Below are 19,282 nucleotides of genomic sequence, written 5' to 3'. Positions count from 1 at the left end.
TTTATGTGTTGAAAGGGGTAAATATTGTAAACGCGCACGCAGCATACAATATACCGCTGAGGCATAGCAAAAGAAAACTTGAAAATATCATTTTGTTGCTTATCTAAATATGAATGTTTTTTTTTCATAATTTGTCGAATGCGTAATGAATTAGTTCGTGATTGATTTAAATTTCGTGGTTTTTAGTTCTTTTGTTTCATGAATAGAGCTGTAGAGGCAGAAGTAGCAAAATACCTTGTTTGAGATCAATAAAGTTGACTCTTTGGAACGCGGAAAGGCCCGTTTCTTTTTCACATCGCTTAAAATAAAGCTCAATATTAATGAATGCATTCAAAGGAAGTTTATTTTAAGCGCAATATTATTTGATTCAGTTTCCACGGCTTGAGACGAGCAAAAAGTAACAAGCACAATATTCCAGCAGAAAATTCCATTCCACTGCTTTTCATTTAGAAACAATTAACGAGGCATTTCGCATAAGCAGATAGACGGGAGGCTTATAAATAAATCAGCACTCTGCGTCGTGTCCAACAGCTACTTCACGTCTCTTGCGTGCTCAATTAGAGGCTCTCGCAGTGCTCACTCGGTTCTTCTATTTCCATTAAATAAATTGCGTTTTATATTCCACCGCACGACCGCTTTAAGCTTTCAATTTAATTCAATTACGGGCTGGCAGGGCCGTAAATTTCGACCTCTCTGCTCGCGAGTGTCGCGCCAGCTTTGTTTAACTCGATTATTTCGCCATTAAGGGCGGACGCGGCAGCCGGCCCGTTCTCTTACTTTGCGAAAGATGTGTGTGAATTAAATATTTTCCCGCAGCCGTGCGGCTGCGGCACACAGAGGCCGCGTGCATCAGTGAGTGGAATAACAAAGGCTGCAGGGAAAGGACCCATTGTCTGTGTCTCGCCCACCCTGCGAAAAATCTTCATTAGCCAATAATACCAATGATAATTTAATCATAAGCATTATTGGAATAATGTTAATAAATGATGAATAAAAAATGATTGCAACACAATGTTGCGGTAATATTAAAAAAATAATGAAAAACAAATTTAAATAAGTTATTATCTTAATCTTGTTTTAATATTACACCAATTTTAATTCAATGATATCAGTGCGCATGCGTGAATGCGTGCGCATCCATGAGTCGCACACTCTGCTACTCCGTCCGCCATCACCGCATCAAGAAACAAACACTGAACGGCTAACGGCTACGCTTCGCTCAATTTTCGTTTTGTTCTTCGTTCTGCGAGTCGTTTGTCTGCTCTTAAGAGTTTAAAATACACCCATGTAAGGATCCTTGATGTTATCAACACATGCACCGATCAGCAAATATTACAGGTAATGAGAATTATTCGTTTTTTACTTTGTTTTCATTCCAATTCGCGGTTACAAATTTTTACTGCTGCACGCAGTGAGAAAACGAGCCGTAACTTTGATACAACATCGAATTTTGATGCAATTTTTCGTTGACAGGCCGGGCGAGGATGGCTTCGACCCTGTGGAGCAGACGATGAACGAGCTGGAAGAGGGACAAGGACAATGCGCGGCTGGACAAGAAGATGGCGAAGTTCGTCGACTTTGAGCCGGGCCACTTTTCACGTCGCCGCCTAGTGCCCAAGGACATCCACGACCCGCACCCGTTTACCTTGTGGACTTTCTCCTCATGTTGCTGCCCTAATCGTCTTTTCTGATCGAGAACTACCCTAGCTCCATGAACATCCACCTTCCACGAAAGTGGCCCCACGTACCGCCACACCAAACTACTTTGGAACTCAAAATAATTAATTTTATGTCCTTGCGTCATGCGTTCGTGCAGAATTGCATTTGTATTCACCCGGTATTTTTCTACACTGTTTTTTAACTGCTGTTTGAGCAACTCAATTTGTTACCAATTTATAGCGCATTAAATTGACTTTTGTCATTTCCTCCTAGGTATTAATATTATTTAAAATTAGAGGTCGGAGTGTTCAAAATTTACAAGTAGATATTTCCTTTTAAATTTTCATTTGCCTCAATTTCTCAATAAATTTATCTCAGACAATTTTTCTAGTCGCATGAGCAATTTAGAAAAATATTGAAAACTTAAGTGAAAACATGGCCTGCAAGAAACTGGTGAAAATTGATAAAAAAAACCTTATTGCTACCACTTCACTGCATTTTTTTTAATTTGGGCGTTTTGGAACCTTTGGTCCTTGAGTTAAAAAATATTAATGACTTTTATGAGCACTGGCACCAAAAAGGGCGGTCAGAAATTGATGAGGTACTTGTCATGTGTGCTAATGGCCTGAACTTTATATTATACAGAGCCGCCATTATTGTTTCCCATTTTTGTCACTGTCAATGCGGCCCGTCGGGCCGAACGATTTGAGAAAATCAAAAGTGGCACTCTAATTAAAATTAATTTTGCATTTAAATTTTTCAAAATTCGTTAATAACAAAGCTAGAACTGACAGTTATTATTAAATGCCAAATTAATTTTAATTAGTGTGTCACTTTTGATTTTGTCGAATCGTTCGGCCCGACGAGCCGCATTGACAGTGACAAAAATGGGAAACAATAATAGCCGCTCTGTATAATATAAAGTTCAGGCCATCAGCACACATGACAAGTCCCTCATCAATTTCTGACCACCCTTTATTCATGCCAGTGTCGACGTCGCTCTGTGTCCCGACAGGACGACGATTTGACTAAGTGGCCAACATGTATTATGTAGTGCTGATTTTAAGTATTTCCCTACTTAAACCCAACGACTTTGTCTCAATCCCTGCTGTGCACTTCAATGTATATTGTAAAACTAGAATGCTGTGACTAGAGAGAAACCCAACTGTTTTATGTGAAATGACGTATAAATAATTTTTTATAAGTTATATAACTCTTGTGTGACTTATATAAGTGTTACAATTTACAATAATTTGTCTAGATATAATAAAAAAATAAAATAATTTAATATAACTATGTTTCTCATTCAGAAAACCCCTAATTACCAATATTCTACGGAAATTAGGACATCATTTAATTTCCATTTGAAATTAATAATAACGCAATGATAGTGGCCAATATTGGTGCCAATATTAGAACAATATTGAAAAAAGTCACATTTTCACATTGATATAACATTAGACGCCAATATTAAAACAATAATGGTTATTGGGAAATAATGTTACCTTAATATTAAAACAATGAAGATTTTTCGCAGGGCAGTCGCAGGAAAGGGAAATGGGTGTCGGGAATTAAGACGGGCCGGGACAAAACAGCAGCGATCTGAGAGCTGAGCCGCCAAGCTATTCCAGCCAAAATAAATGCAGCCACCCGCTGGCGCATTCATCACGCGCGCGAAAACGTCGTTTGTGCCGGTGTCACCTGTGCGCTGCGCTATTTGCACCACAAAGGCCGGAATCCGCGGAACGCTCGGCTGTCAAAATGGAAATAAAACACCCCGTTTACTGCGCGGAACAGCCATCCTTTCCTCGCTTTTCTTTGTCGCACTTGCATGCGGAAATATCTCTGGTTGCCACCATCGATTTTTGAGTTTCCAGGTCAAAGTGACATAATGCATCCGGGAGAGGAAAATATAAATTTTAGAAATCCAAAAGAGCATCATCTGAATCTATCCGGAAAATTTTAAAAATATAACAAGTGATGCTTAAAAAACTATGCTACTTGTATAAGATTAAAGGTTAATAATTATTAGAAAATATTTGGCAGTTTCAACAAAATGGTTTAAAGGAAAATTATAGAAAATGCATTATTTTTTTTAACCTCTGCTCGGCACTTCCCGTGGGCTATGAACTCACCTGGTCCCAGCGGAAAACATGGAACATGTGGCCCGAGTGGCCGCAGAGGAGCTTGGGCCCAATGTAACCATCTTTTCGCCTCCCCGCGCCGAGGTTTTTTATTGAAACGCCAGACATTTGTCTCCCTTAAGCCGCTGGAAAGGTGCGTAGGCCAGAAAGTGGCGGGTCAGCCTCCCAGCCCCCATTAAGCTATTTGAGCATTATTGTTTAAGTTTTTTCAGATTCCACATTTTTAAACCAAATTTGTATATAGTTGTGAAAGCTAAATATGGCTGGGAACTACGGCGAACTAAAACGAATTCAAACGAATTCAGTATTAATTAAGCCGTAGACTCGCATTGTTGGACGCATGCTTTGTGTGTACTTTGCAATTTGAAAGTCCGAGTGATGTTTGGGGTCGAGTGCGGGCTGATTTGCGCCTCCGTTTGATCCCCTTGCATTATAATGACGTGTCCATTCGGATTTGGGAGGATTGCTTTCGGCAGTCCGACTAACAACATGCTGGTTTGCACCTTTCCAGCAAGCTTGAATCAATTTCACGGGGCGAATGTCTAGCGTCGTTTCAATAAATGACCCCGGAGCGGGGACAGTAACTTGAGCTGGTTCTTTTCTCGACTTGGCTTCCTCCAATGAGGCCCGTGTACCCATTTATTTGTACGCGATGTTTCCACGAAATGCTCGCTATCAGGGGGCTATATATCTTGGAAGAGGTATGCAAAATTAAACTAACTTTAATATACCATTCACATACAGAAAATTTTAAATCCTTGCTGTGACTGTTTGCGATCCAGAGTGACTTACGATCGCATACTTTTCCCATTAAAACTTAATTAATTGAAACAAATAAATTAGATGAAGACAATCCCTGGAGGAATACTCCAGTTACTTTAGCAGAATAGCCGCAGAGAAACTTTTCTATCGAAGTGGAGCACTTATTAAATATGCAGATTGCCGTTCATGCAGCAAAATTTGAAACAGAGATGTTGCAATACTGCGACTGGAGAGAAAACTTTTCCAATGGTTGCCACAGACTACTTTCTTTTTGCTAGAAGCCTCTCTGTTTACCAAAGTTTGGAGGAAAATTTCGCATCTAAAAGCTCCAAACGAATCGATGATTCTGACAGAACGGGAGCCGGCAGCGTGATAAAATCTTAAGACATTTGCGTCAGAAGCTGTTAAAAAGAAAATATCGGGGAATCGAAATGTATTCCATGAATATTAAAAGAAGGGGCTGCGAGTGAAATGAACAGCGGCGCAAATGAACTCAGTGCCCAGCAGATGTAAATTCGATTTGCTCCCGGCTGCCGTTTAATTTTTGCTTAATTGGAAAACGCCGCGGCGGGCGGATCTATCTCGCCTGGCAGACAGCAGCAGCAGCAGGTGCTTTTGTTCTGGCCGGGAGATTAGGTTAAAATAAAAAAGAAGCTCCTGAGTGAGAAAGAGCGAGAGAGAGAGAGAGAGAGAGAGAGAGAGAGAGAGAGAGAGAGAGAGAGAGAGAGAGAGAGAGAGAGAGAGAGAGAGAGAGGATTTCCTTCATCCTGACACTTTTTTATTTGCCCTGCCTAATCCAGCTTAAGGTTGGCGAATAAAAGTAAAGGGGGTGCGAACGTTAATTTAATTCCGAATCTCGAGCCCCCCGCCGGTGCTCTCTCTCTCTCTCTCTCTCTCTCTCTCTCTCTCTCTCTCTCTCTCTGTCAGGCAGCGTGCTCCCTCCATCCCGTTCCGATAATTACTGCCGGCGTATAATTGGAATTGATTACCCCCGGCTGCCATCATCCACGGCGCAAATTGACGCATAGCAGGAGAACGAGCCACTGTCCAAATGACATCGGCCGCAAAAGGCAGCCCGTCTCCTCTGATTTCCATCAGCTACTAACGAGAGCGAGTCGATTGATTAGCTATTTAGCTTCAAGTCAAATTAAACGCCGTGAAAAGGGACATGTTGCATTCAAACTCTACTCGCCATTCAATTTACACCAGTAGCTAGTTTTATTTGACTGGCTGGAACAAATATTTGTCATCTCATCACTGGTACAGCTCAATTTCAGCCGAGCTCACTGCAAATTTATCTTTCGGCGAATACACAAGGTGTGCAAATAAAATCCTCCCCTCGAGAAAAGATATATATGCGAGATCCGCATCTACAAAAACGATCTCATCTCATTCAAACGTAGGTTTGATTCGAGTTTTGATCTACAAAGCAAATATAGAGATACATCCTTAGTTGTAATTTTGTAGCATGGAGGGTGAGTGTTGGGGATTTACACAGTTTTGCCCTATTTTTTATTCTGCTCTCAATCAGCAACGAGTGCAATCGATCGTTTTCAACGGCCATAATCACCAGTTGTTAAGGCTTTATTTTTCAGATAAACTATCTGCGGATCTGAGGCCGCAGCTACCGCCAGCAACAAGATAATTTTTATCTCCAAACTTTCATTTAAAAAAGTCAATAAATATTATTGTTATTATTATTTGTAGCCTCACATCCTGATGTGAAAAACAACGATTGTAGAGCCATTTTTAAATTATTTTGTATCCTCTACCTAGCTCTCATCCCGTGGGGTATAAGCTCACCGGGTCCCAATAACACCGCTGAGCGGCTAACATTGAACTCGAGTAGCCGCAGAGGAGCTAGGGCCCAATGTGGCCATCTTTCCGCCTCCCCGCACCGAGATCTTTTATTGAAGCGCCGGACATTTGTTCCTACAGCCGTTGAAAAGGTGCAAAAACCAGCAAGTGGCGAGTCGGTGCCGTTAATTGCGCTTTCCAGCTCGTTGAGCCACATGAGAATTTCCCTTAATTAACCACATTTTGCCATCTCTGACATTAATAAGCAGTCAGTAATGGATCCCGGAAATGTTCAAATATCTCCTTTTGCCTTAACTCTGCGAGTTGAATTTTCTTCAAATTTTGCACAGCAACTTTGCCCCTCTAGAATAATTGAGGAAACTAACAAGCATCCATTAGTATTGTGAACAATTAGTTCTGTTTCGCTGAATATAACATAATCTACTGATTTTATCATTCGAAGAAGCTGTATTATCACCCACTTTCTCATCCGTTCATCCAACAGATGAAGAGCGTGCGTGGCTGCGATCCGTCCAACAAAATGACATTCGCGAACAATACATCTCGAGAGAGAATTATTTCTATCAGAGGCTGCCGAGGAGCTGCAGAGTGGAGATTAATTACCGCAGACCCAGTAGCAGCAGAAGCAGAGCGAGGCTACGACGAGCCAGCGTACGCCACCTGCGGGCATTTGCGAGCTATCGCTTTGCCGCAGCCACTGACCTAGCAAAGTGACAGCTTACCGACTCGGGCTCAGCGCTGAGAGCCGAGTAATTATCGTTCTGCCGAGCAAGTCGAAAGTGCTTTGTTAAGACGGGCGCAAACATTTCAATAGGCGGGACCTCTTGCCCGCCGACAGCTCTCGCAATGCAAAAAATAGACCTAATGCGGATTCCAGCTGAGAAACGAACGGGAATTCCGGGTCAGCGAGAATTGTTCCTTACCCAGCCTCTTGTGTCGATAAAGAACTCGCGGGAAGGTCAAAGGTTAAATTGATTATAGGTGGGCATATTGCAAACTTTGATTCGCGGTAAAACTATTTGCGGCTTTGTGGGAAAGCAACACACCGCTCTCATCTTTGCCAAAGGAGAGCAAAATTAGTTATGCAAAAGGTACTCATAGCTGCTAATTAGCAAATTCATCACAATTGCTAACCACACACACCGAAGACTGCTAAAATAATAAACCCTCGCCGCATCCTGGAAATTATTTATGCGCGGCGAGAAAACAAAAACCATCTCTACTTCAGCTTTGTGAAGTATGGAAATTATTCGTCACAAATTATGTGAATGCGAATGTCTTGTTTTCAGATGGTTGCATTCCATCTAAAGAGGCTTTGTGGAAATGTAAATTCAGCGAAACGAAGCTTCTTGTTTGTTTATTCAATTGATCTTCCTTTCTTATGTATACCCATTTGCCAGCTCACCCTCCGGGAATATTTTATACGTAAAGTTTCTAACTCGCAGTGGAAGCGGAATGCTATTGATACAAGAAAAAGATGATTTTCCAGCAGACAGAGAACTCTTTTCCTCCTGGTAATTACAAAAAAAAAAAACATCCAGAAATATTCTTTCGACTTTTTTGCCAGAAGAAGAACGCGCTTAAATAAACACCGACAGATCACAAAGGAAAGACGAGTTCCTCGGAAATCGGAGACTTGCTAAATTAAATTAGAAGAAATGATGCTACTTGAAATCCCTTTCTGAAAAGAATTTTCGAATGTGCAGTAATCAGGGACATTTATGCCTACCTTTTATTTCATTCATTAAATAAAATTACTAACCTTTGAAAGCGACGTTGAGCAAGTAGTTCCTGTAGAAGTCCCCGCCGTCATATGTGGCCATGGCTGGACAAACCTTGTCCTTGGGACGGCACAGGTCTCTGTGCAGGTTGTGTAGCGCGTAGGCAAACGCATACACGGCGTCCACCACGAACTGCACCTTTGACTCCTGCTCGTAGCCCACCTTCTCCGAGAGGCGCAGGTCCATACTGCAGATCTCCTGATCAACGTCCTCCGCATTCATGTACTGCGGCAGGATGCAGCTGAAGGTGTCCTACAAAAGATTGTACAAGATGGAAGAATGATGAGGACTAATGAGTGATTAAGTCTGTGACTATTATAAATAAAAATTCATTTATGCAAATTACAATTATTGCTGGACACATTGCAAACATTCTGAAAACTGTCTGATTAAAATTTTCAAAAATATAAATATTTTAGGCTTTATTTAGACGTGATTTATTATTTAATTTTTAAACAAATTACACAGAAACTGATAGTTACGAAACTATAACGTCCCTATCATTTTTAATCAAAGATAAATTTTTAATTTGCTTTGAGGATGCCTTTTTTTAAAAATTATTTTATAGTTTAGACCTCAAAGGGAGCATAGCAGCGGTAAAGAAGTGTTGATTATTTAGACGTACCTGCCAGTACTCATCAAACCAGGGGTTTCTGTGGTTGTTGTCTGGCGTGAGGGACATCATGTACTCGTCGAAGCCTGGCATGTGCTCCGACTGCAGCTCGACGGTGATGGCTCCTTCCGCCACCTCCTCCAGGGACTCGACCAGCTTTTGCTGCTTGCCCCAGCCGTCGCTCGCGATCCAGTGCAGCGAAGTTTGCATCCGCTTGCTCGCGTTCAACAGCCCCCTGCGGACCGGAAATTAATCCTCATTATGCACTCAAGTCCCATCGTTTTAATGGCTTGTTATGAGCGTGCGTGCAAAACGATGATCCTCGTTTTCCTCTTAATTGGCCAACTTTTTGCACAGAAAAGGTTCATAACTCATACGCAATATTCCGAGGAAAAATTGATCCAGATCTTTCACCATAAAAAGTTATGATGGTTTTTTATTTTATATAATATATAAATTAAAATAAATAGATTGATGTATTAAAATCAGCGCCATTATTTGCAATAAAGAGTGTTTCAAGAAGAAACTCGAGATATTTTGCTTCTTTATCACTTTAACAGATTTATTTTGAGATAAAACTCTCTGGAAAATTTATGTTTGATTTTCATCTCAAGAAAGAGTGAAATAATATTCTACACGCGCTGAAGGAATGCTCTGCGCCACAGTTTCATCTCTCTGCCTGGCCTACGTGAATCTAGATTATTTGTACACGTACATAAGAGGATACCCATTGAAAAATACTCTAGACAAACTACGACTTTATCCTTGGGGACAGGCTCTTGGCAAAAATGTGTTACACTTTAATACAATATTTGAAAGTACTTAACCTGGCGAATTTCGGGTCAAATGCTACTCTACTTTAAATTCCAGGAATAAACCGAAGTCAGCTAAAGCGTTCTATGAAATTTGATTATATATTTGGATAAAAAGAGCGTATTCAAATTCATACTCTCATGGCCATAAAAACTTCTGTCGGCATAAAAAACATGCGCAATTTCAAATTTTAATTTTAAAAATAAAATTATTAATTCAGAAAAGAAAAACAGCTTTGAGACTTAATAAGAGATTTATTTTTTAATTAATTTCCATAAAAAAGTGACTGATGACTTAAACTTTTTATAATAATTACAAATTTTTTTAAATCTTTCTACAAAAGATTGCACTTTTTGTTTGTAAAATAAATGCAAATCGATTTTAATAAAACGTAAACAATATAATTTTTAATAATTTTTCTCAAACACTTATGAATTATTCGACTCTTTGACCTGCAGCAGGCGTAGCTGGCACAGCGTGGCCAAATTCACGGTGACTGACCACACGACCCGAAATTAGCCGTCTGGCTGACTGAGACTTCTACTTAAAAACTATTTTATTTTAACTTCTCCACCAAAAAATAATATTAAAATGTATCCCATTCCCTGATCAATGAACACCTGATGACGTAATCCTGCAAGTAATGAAACTTTTCTCAATAATTGCAACAGTACATTACCATGCATTGCTTTGAATGAATTATTGAATATTCTGTGAATAATTTTGCCATTGGGTATATTGGGTACTGCAATTATGGCGAAAGATTATCGCTACCAGGCTTTCTTAAAGCTTCCGAAGGCTGCGAAATCCATTTCCCGGCTCATTCAAGGGCCGTGGAAAGGGCTGTGTATAATTATTGCAGGCTGCAATCGCATCGAGATGCACACTGCAGGGGCAATTTCCTGCACTCCATCGAAAAATGAGCGCGAGTATTCGAGCTAGGAAAAATGAATCTCATCGGAGAAAAAGGTAGCAAGCAACAGTAAGGGCGAAAATGACTTGACGGCTCGCCCGCCAGTTTTAATTTCCAAAGTGCGGCGCGCGCCAGCAGCTGCCTGCCTGCCTTCCCTTTTCTCGTGTGCGCGGATATAAAAGGAGCGCGACAGACCCTCCCGTGAATTGCCACGCGAACTTTCACCGAGTGAGCGCCATTAGGGCCCGCTCTCTTCGCTGCATTATTATTATGTATTTGCATGATGTGTCTCGTCTCTTTTAGACGCTTTTAAGACCAACATTTGTGTTTTTCAGCGATTGCCAGACTCTCGGCTTTTTCCTTCAGCGCCAAAGAACGTCTTCAGATTATCATCCAGCGTGGGAAACGGACTTTATTTTCTGTGTGCTCCGCAGCATCCAAACAAAACATTCCCTCTTGAAGAAAATCTCAAAGAAATTTTGGAGCTCAAGGCACGAGAGCTGCGTTATTTAATTATCTCATATCAGCCCTTTCAGAGTTCAGGCTCAGGCTGGTTTTTTAAGAGCAAAAATTATATATATCCGCAAGGCAGGGTTAGAGAACAGGGAGAAACTTATTTTTAAATAAAACTGGTAGCAGCGTTTGATTTAATTTAAATTTGAAATATCTCGGGGTCTGTAATTGGGAGCGAGTGTACGCCCACATTTGCAGCCACCTTTTATTCAATAACCCTTTGTCATCGAACAGATTCATCTGTTTAATTAATACGCGCACAACCAATTGATTTCGGTCGGACGGACACAGCATCAGAAAACTGACGCCATTCGATTAGTCGGCGCTTTGTACCCGAACGATTTCTCTCGCTCAGCTGGACTGCGAGATTCGATTAAACTGCAAAGCAGTGCTGCAAACACACTTGAACCAGGCGTTAAGCCTCTCCACTAGGATTGCCAGGTCAGAGGGGGTTTAACATCCTCTCATTGACTTGTTGTTTTCCGTGCAGTGTGATTGCTTCGTCCAGATTTAGATTTAGACCTGTCGTTTAATTAACCAACATCCCCGCAGAGCGTCCACGGCGTCGTTCTAATCCTAGTTTTTTTTTAAATATTCATTTTAAACATGCCTAATCTATTTATACGGAAAGTAATTATTTTATTCAACGATTGATTTGGCTAAACCTGAAATCATGCAAGAATTGAACAAAAAGTGTATTTTAAAATAAATGTTTACAAAATTTAAAATTTTTAAAGCTCTGTAAATCAAAGAATTCGACCACTATACTTTTGATGCTCCTTTTTTAGTGTCCAGCATTTATTTATTTAAAGTGAGGGCTGAATTTGCAAAATACGCAGGTAAGACGTTAGACGAAGTACAGCACATTAAGGTGGAAAATAGAAACGCGTAAGAAATGAACCTTTGTAAGCATTATGTTGCGAATTGTGCTAAACGAATCAATCAATTACGCCGAGATCCGTTCGAAAAAACACACTCGTATAGAAAGTAAATCTTTTGACGCAATATTGGATCTGAACAGTGGGAAACTATTACAGGGTGAATCTGGCACCACTGTTTATTTTAAGAATAATATTTTGCTACCATCACGGTGCCTGAAGTTCCTCAAGAGTCTATTATGCAATATAAAATATCAGAATAAACGGGAATCGAGCAATTGATTTTATTTATACTCTTGATCCCAAAATTAGAAAGTAAAAATGTTTTAGAAAGAGGGAAAGGTGGGTTACCTGGCGTCCTCAGCCCTGGTGAAGAGCACGACCCCCTTGGCGTTCTGCTTCTTGAGCAGCTTGCCGAGGATGGTTTCGAAGACGCGCTCGTCGGCGGCGCTGGGCACCTTCTCGGCAGCCGCGATGCACACGTTGCGCTCCTGCGCCTCGCGGTGGAACACCTCGATGCCGTACTCGCCGTACGAGCCCTCGGAGTATACGGTGCTCACGTACGACCAGTTGAGGCTCTTGACAATATCCACCAACGCGATAGCCTGGAATGTGTCCGGCGGTACGGTGCGTGCGAAGTAGTCGAAGCGGCTCTTGTCACTCAGTGCCTTTGCCGTCGACGCCGGCGATATCTGTGGAATGTGGAACAGCCGCAGCAGGTTGGCAACCTGGAAAACGATCAATTGGGGTCCGAATTACTGGTTGAAATGTCGAAGACTTCTTAGAAAATTCGTTGACTTAAATCTTGCGTCGAATGTGACGCAAATATCTTTCGAATCTTATTAATTAAAAATCTATATTAAAGTATGATTTTAGCATGATTTCTGCGTATTTTTATATTACCGGAAATTGAAAAGTATTTCGAATTTTTACATTTATATATAAATGTCTTTTTTTTTAGCAACTTCATATCTCATACGTAAATTTAAAACAGTGATTCACCAGATCCACACAATTATTTAGTTAAGCCCCAATTGAAAAATTAACTAAAATATTTGTTCCTATGTAAGGAGATAATAAATAATTGCAGTTGAAAGTATAAGTTTCATAATTGACAAATCTTACAACACTTTTTTGGTATTAATTATGCTAATATTGCACCATACAACATGAAAAAATCGTAAAATTCGGCTGTAAAAGGAAATTAGTTTTTTTAATCATTCAGGAAAACAATTGCACTCCATTATTCACAAGCAAAACAACTGACCTGCAGCGACACGGAACTGTACGAGCCTCCGACCACTCCGAAAACAGGCCCGGTTGAGTTGGACCTGATTCTGGGCGGTCGCCGGTCGTTGCACTCGAAGGCGGACACGTCTAGGTTGTTCAGTGAGCCGCGGATGAACTCGAGCGAGCGGTTCAGCGCGTACGTGTCCCGAGAGCACGTGTCCAGTATGTTGACGCCGAGTCTGATGGTCGGCAGCAGCGTTTTGTCGGCGTTGATTTTGTCAACGGCGAACATCATCGCCTCTAGCCTCTGCACGCCGCGATTGTATACCTAAGAGGATAACAATTCAAACTGATTTCCTGTGCTTTGAATTTTGTTCCGCAAATATGAATGAAATAGTGGAAATATTTACAGAAAATGCAGTTTTTACTTTCATTTTTTCAGAGGAGCAGATAAATACAGTTTTATTCTGCCCAGCCTTTTTTGCTGGTTCTCTCGTTAATTTTTTTTTTCAAAAATGTCAACTGTGTAGCAATACTGTTTTTAATTTGTCTCGTTTAACTGTATTTTTTCCTTTGGGTGTAATTTTCCTACACTGCTGAAACCTTTTTTGAATTTTTGCAGCCTTTCGTCAAGTAACAAATACAAAGAGCGTTAAATTTGGTTAACAATGACTCCTTGTTAGTCGCAAACTAACTTCTCACTCTCCCTCTTTTGCCTCTCATTTCAATTTGGTTGTTTGTACTCGCTCTAGAAATAAAGTTAGCACTCGCAAACGTTGTCATCATTTGCCTTTTTTGGTAAGGAGACAGGTTTCCTAAGTGGGTTATAAAAAAATTAGGGAGAACCAGTAAAAAACCAACCCTTCTAAATTTCTGGCATTGTGGGAGTCTTTCCAGTCAAATATTTGTTGTGTGATAATTTGGAGGCTATTTACCTTGGCGCCGCAGGGGCTTTTCTCGCCTTTCTCATGCACGGGGAAGAGGCCGCCCAGCACGATGTCGCCGGGCATTTTGACCGACAGCTGGGCCAGGCAGCAGCCACTCAGCGCGAGCAGCACCACCAGCACTCTCATAACGGCCTCATCCACCTCCGAGGCCGGTGCCGACGAGCAAGCTGAAATCAGAAAGCGCCAATTACGAAGTGAGGAGCCGAGCCGCGTTCAAGTGCGTCGGTTCAATTGTCTAGTATTCAATTGGTCATTGTCAGTGCTGATAGGCGCGCCCCGACCTCGACACCATCCTTCGGCGTATTTCATTCTCAAAACGGACTGCGAGTTGAGATTCTCCACCATTACCAAGAGCAAAATAGGATTTTTTTTCTTTCCAAGAGAACTCACAGGAACAGAAAAAATTTAGATGAGAACGAGCTGCTGGAAGCATAATTCACGACTCATAAAGAAGGCCAAACTTCATCAAAGCCTACGCTAGCCCCTTTTCCTGTCTTTGAAACTGAATATACCAGGATGAGAAGCGCTATTTATAAGGGGATTTTAAAAGTATTTTTGTACATTCATATTTTAAAGTTTAACCAAAATTTGCCTCTGTTTTGACGATTGTTTTGCTAATATTAAAATATATTCAACAGTAGTCTGATCTCAACTTGAAACTTTAAATTTATCTCATTCATCATCAGGATTAAAAACCATTTATTTGTATAAATTAAGATAATAACCATGGAAATATTATCTGAGTAACAATGCACGGTCCTTGTAATTTATTTGTCCAATTTAGCATGGCTGGAGTAGAACTTCACACTCTGGCTTTTTCCAAGACACATTTTACATTAAATTTCTCTCTGTAACCTTAGAAAATATACCAAGTTGTTTAGCTTGTGCCTCTGCAAGAATAATTTTATTTAATCTGCTTGAACCACGACCTTTTCCAGCGTCTTAACCGTGCAGTTGCAGGCGTAATGAACGATGTTTGTTAAAATAAAACTAAAGCTTGACGTCAAAGACAAGGGAAAAAAATTTAAATGCCAAGCATCACAGGAGCTGAAGGTATCCAGATGAAAAGACTGGAGTTTCGCGAGGGAATGCCAACAATTTAGCGCGTAAACAACGAGGTCATATTCACGCTCGAGGGAATAATAAAAAAATCGAGTCATTAAAAGCGGTAGCTCGCGGCAGATTTGCGCGAGGTCGGCTCGCGCGCGTGGGGTTGAGGCCCGCGGCGTGGTTTGCGGCTGCCGGCGCGCGCGTTTCATATATATACGGCTGCTTTTGCCCGTTGCTAATGAGGTTGCTCGCGGCGCAGATTAAAAATTACGAAACGGGGCGCACGGCCTGGACGCGTGTGTTCGAGCGCAAAATAATAATGGCCCATTTGCTTTCTCCCGCCCTCGACTTTTCTTTGCTACGTTCGTCGACACACGTTTCTGCCGACAAAATCAAATAAGCAGCTAATTTGCCAGTCAGTGAACTTCACTGGCTTTTGATCAGTCTTCTGGTAAATTGTTATCAAATTTTTAAAATCCTCGTTGATATACTTTAACGAAGGTGATTAGCTTGAAGGAAAATTCTTGGTATTTCCCTAATTTTTTTTAACAAATAGATGTCAGATTTTTTTTGTCAACGGAGGTTTAATTTTTTCTGTTCCTAACAAGCAACATGATTTATAAAATTGATTTTACAATGGCTACTCCTATAGACAAGGAATGGAAGGCTAAAAATACCTACCATATTCATTATTGTTCTCACCTATGAGGGTAGTCATATTGAAAAAATCATTTTGATTAAATTCGCTCTTTATATTTTTTCTTTTCATGTTAAAAAAAGGATGTTAAGGTTTTAAGTTGAATTCGTACAGCCTGTCGTGATGCAAATAAAGAACAAATGGTAGAAAATTTTATTTAAAATGTAAAAGTCGATTTAAAATACGATTTTTGTTCAATTTAAGAGAAAATTGATTTGTGGACAAAGTTTGCTGTGACGATCATATAACTTTCGTACCAAACTCTATCAAAGAGCCAAAAACTGCATAAAAAGTTCATTGACCAACATTTTCTTGTAGTTTTTGGTACATTCAAACATAATTTAAGAAATGGATATGAAGGATTCGAGGCAAATATACTTTGAAAGATTATCAAAGTAAATGTGGGAGTGAAAAATTTTATTGAGGAGATTTAAAAATTTCCGAGAATGCGGGTGTTCTTTTTTATATTGTGTCTTATGGATAGTTGATTTTGTACTATAGCAATTGATTTGGTATGGGGCTGCAGTTCCTCTAAGGTGAAAAAATGAATCAACTTTCCCCAGTCTATTGATTAAATTGAGGAACATTCAGCTCGTTTGCGATGAAATATCGCTTGAAGCGAGCAGAGAAAGGAAATTGCCGAGTTCATTCGCGCATTTAATAACGTGCCATGCGCATTATTTCCCTTCACACACGCGCATTTAGGACAGACAGGGATGAAGCAATTAATTTCGTCGGGAGCGGCTAGTGCACAGCAGTCACAATTGTTTATTTTTTGCCTTGTGAAGCTTCTCTTCATCGCGTCGTTTGTTATTATTTCCTGCTGCTGGGAAAAGCCAAGCCGTCCGAGGGAAAAGGAGCGTCGTGTTCCTTCCCCTTGTAGAGCGGCTGGAGTGTGTGTGCGTGTGTTTGTAACAGAAAACCACCTTCTTTTGTGGCCGCGGGCAGTCGCGAAAACAGCGCAGCAGGCCTTGATTGCGACTCAATCGCCGCTTTCAAAGGAAACTTTTATATGCCCCGTGGAGTTACCCACGCACGCACACACACACCGCTCGCATTCACATCTGCGCTGCTGAGAGTACACAGACGCAATCTATCCGCTGCGGTCCAACAAAAGAGCGAAAAGCGTTGGAAATTAGAAAGCACGCGACCTTCTCCCGACTCCTTATGTTACACTTGAACTCTGACCGACAAATACGCGTTTGGCTCAGTGCGTTTGTTTGTGGCTTTCTCGATGGCAATAAAAAGAATTCCTTTTCATTTGAGGAAAAACTCCTTTCGGAACCAACCATTCAAGTCTCGTGCCAAAACGTGCGATTAATTGCACCTTATTGGAACGCACGTGGGGTAAACACTTAGATAGTTGTTGATTTTGACGTTAAATTGATCAAAGTGAGGACTACGCCTGGATGATATTAAATTTCCCAAGCATGACTTTCGTGTCGTGAAAGTGTGATTTATGCCACCCGCACTGAATGACTGTTCAGCGGCACAGTTTCTCTCCATCTGCAAGGCGTGTTTGACCGCAAGTTTTTGAAGTTGATCTGTTGATGTCTTATTTCTACTAGCAGAGACTCCCTACAGCTTTGGCCTTCTAGACAGGACCACAGTAAACTTTATTTTCACTGATTTTCCGAATAAACATTTTTTGTAATGACAATGACAGAGCCTTTCTTTCGTAGCCGCAATAATGGGAATTTCAAATTCATTAAAATTCAAGCGTTTAAAAATGTGGGGAAAATAATTTGCCGACCTTAAAAGAAAGTAAAAAATGGCGATTCAGGACAAAATCAGTTATTTTTTGGTGGCAAATAAAAAATCGCTATTAGATCAATACTTCAAATTTCCCATTATTTTTATCATTGGGCCTCAGGTTAAGCTGATTTAAATTGAAAAATATTAGTAAAGCTCACATTTCCGATTTATTATAATTATATTTGTAGATTTTTTAAATTTTATTGTACTTGTAAGTTAACTCAAAGCAATATTTTAAATTAAACGAAATTTTTGTCAAAAAATCTCCACCTAATTTGTTAAAGGTGCCGTAAGTTGTGCCCCGCAGGAACTCAAGCAGGTTTACGCGTGCGTGTGATACACCCCAGCGCAGTCAGCAAAAGTTTTCGGCTTCTTGGTAATAAAGTTTTCATCAGCGGCAGACAGGTGCCCGACAGAGTCATTACGCGCGCAAGGTGCTCCGTTGGGGTGCATTATTCAACGCCTTCAACTCGCTAATCGGCCCGTCGGATATATATGACACTCGCCGCGGCGATCATTCTGCGTTTAAATATTCACGTCGTGTCACACATCAAGCGTCTATAGGGTTGCCAGACTGCCTGGTACACAATGACAAACAGCACGTCAATTACTTAAAAGGCGGTACGAAGTTGAAGTTTGGCACCCATACAAAACACGCTGCTCGACTCGTAATGATGCTTTCTAGCAGATTTGGTCGATTTCATTCCAAAAAGCTCCCTAAATATGCAACTCGTTTCCGTTTCCGCGCTTTGAAATTTCGTCCACGCGTGGAGGTTTTTGGGTCGTCTCTTTAAGTAGCTTAATTTTTTTCCTACCGTCCAATCGCTAGAGTAACATATAAAAAATGTGATTTGATAAATAAATATGCTGAGTAAAAGAGTCAAAATATTTTGTGAAGAATTCATCGATTCTCTGCTTTGATAGTGAATTTGCTAAAATACGGTAAAGCTCAGGGAGATCAAAAAGGGATTAACGTGTCCTGCTTTGAAGCTGACCACAGCTGATTTGCTGATATTGATATTGTCCGTGGAAACCGGTTGTGCTGATCGTCAAAACAAACTTTAGAGCCCTTTTCGTGCAGTCGTGCTGTTTGTAGAAAGGCTCAAAATTTCGCTCACGCAACAGATATTGCGTGCCGCTGTTTATGAAAGAGATAAGCGCTCGTGGCTTGTGCAAATACGATTCGTGCTAATTATTTAGCTATAGCTCCACTCAGAATCAAACAAAACCATTGTCAAAATGTCCCACATAAGCACACATACAAAATCAACATTTCATAATTTTATCTTCAATATAGAAAATGAATAAAATGAAAATTACAGCTATGGTACTTTGATATTTATTAATATTCTAGAACTTTCCAAAATATGTTAATTAAATTATAAGCACTTTAATAATTTTGATTTTAATAATGATCGTGAAAATAAATTGCAAATAAAATATTTAAACAGTGCGCCTTGTAAAGTTTCGGATGTAATGTATACCATTTATTGAAACATTTTTATTTAACTTTACAAAATCTGCAAACATTTGTTGAAAATGTGCGATGTCTCTTGAGAAAACACCAGAATGTATACAATCAATGAATTTAGGACATCCTCTCTCCGCTTATTGGTAAATTCTATTTGCATAAATTTGCAGGAATCGCGCTCGCTGATTAGATTTCCAGTCTAGTCAAGTTATCCGCAGGAGGAGGGGTGTGTTTGTCG

At 40.4% G+C, this 19,282-nt stretch overlaps 1 protein-coding gene across 2 annotated transcripts in view; it reads right to left on the bottom strand.

Annotated features, from left to right (window-relative positions):
- Positions 1-19,282, bottom strand: part of mGluR (metabotropic Glutamate Receptor) — a 64,351-nt gene that overhangs the window by 9,829 nt on the left and 35,240 nt on the right. For both annotated transcript variants that reach the window (XM_065495408.1, XM_065495409.1), the window contains exons 3-7: positions 14,060-14,238; positions 13,162-13,452; positions 12,246-12,622; positions 8,790-9,012; positions 8,146-8,416 (exon numbers count right to left, since the gene is read on the bottom strand). In XM_065495408.1, the coding sequence (XP_065351480.1) occupies positions 8,146-8,416; positions 8,790-9,012; positions 12,246-12,622; positions 13,162-13,452; positions 14,060-14,197 (1,300 nt within the window). In that variant the 5' untranslated portion in view covers positions 14,198-14,238. The remainder of the gene's footprint in view (positions 1-8,145; positions 8,417-8,789; positions 9,013-12,245; positions 12,623-13,161; positions 13,453-14,059; positions 14,239-19,282) is intronic.

This window comes from Cloeon dipterum, chromosome X, assembly GCF_949628265.1.
Source record: "Cloeon dipterum chromosome X, ieCloDipt1.1, whole genome shotgun sequence".
In the NCBI taxonomy this organism is placed as follows: domain Eukaryota; kingdom Metazoa; phylum Arthropoda; class Insecta; order Ephemeroptera; family Baetidae; genus Cloeon; species Cloeon dipterum.
Note: the sequence above shows the minus strand (reverse complement) of the source record. Positions and strands in the feature narration are given on the sequence as shown.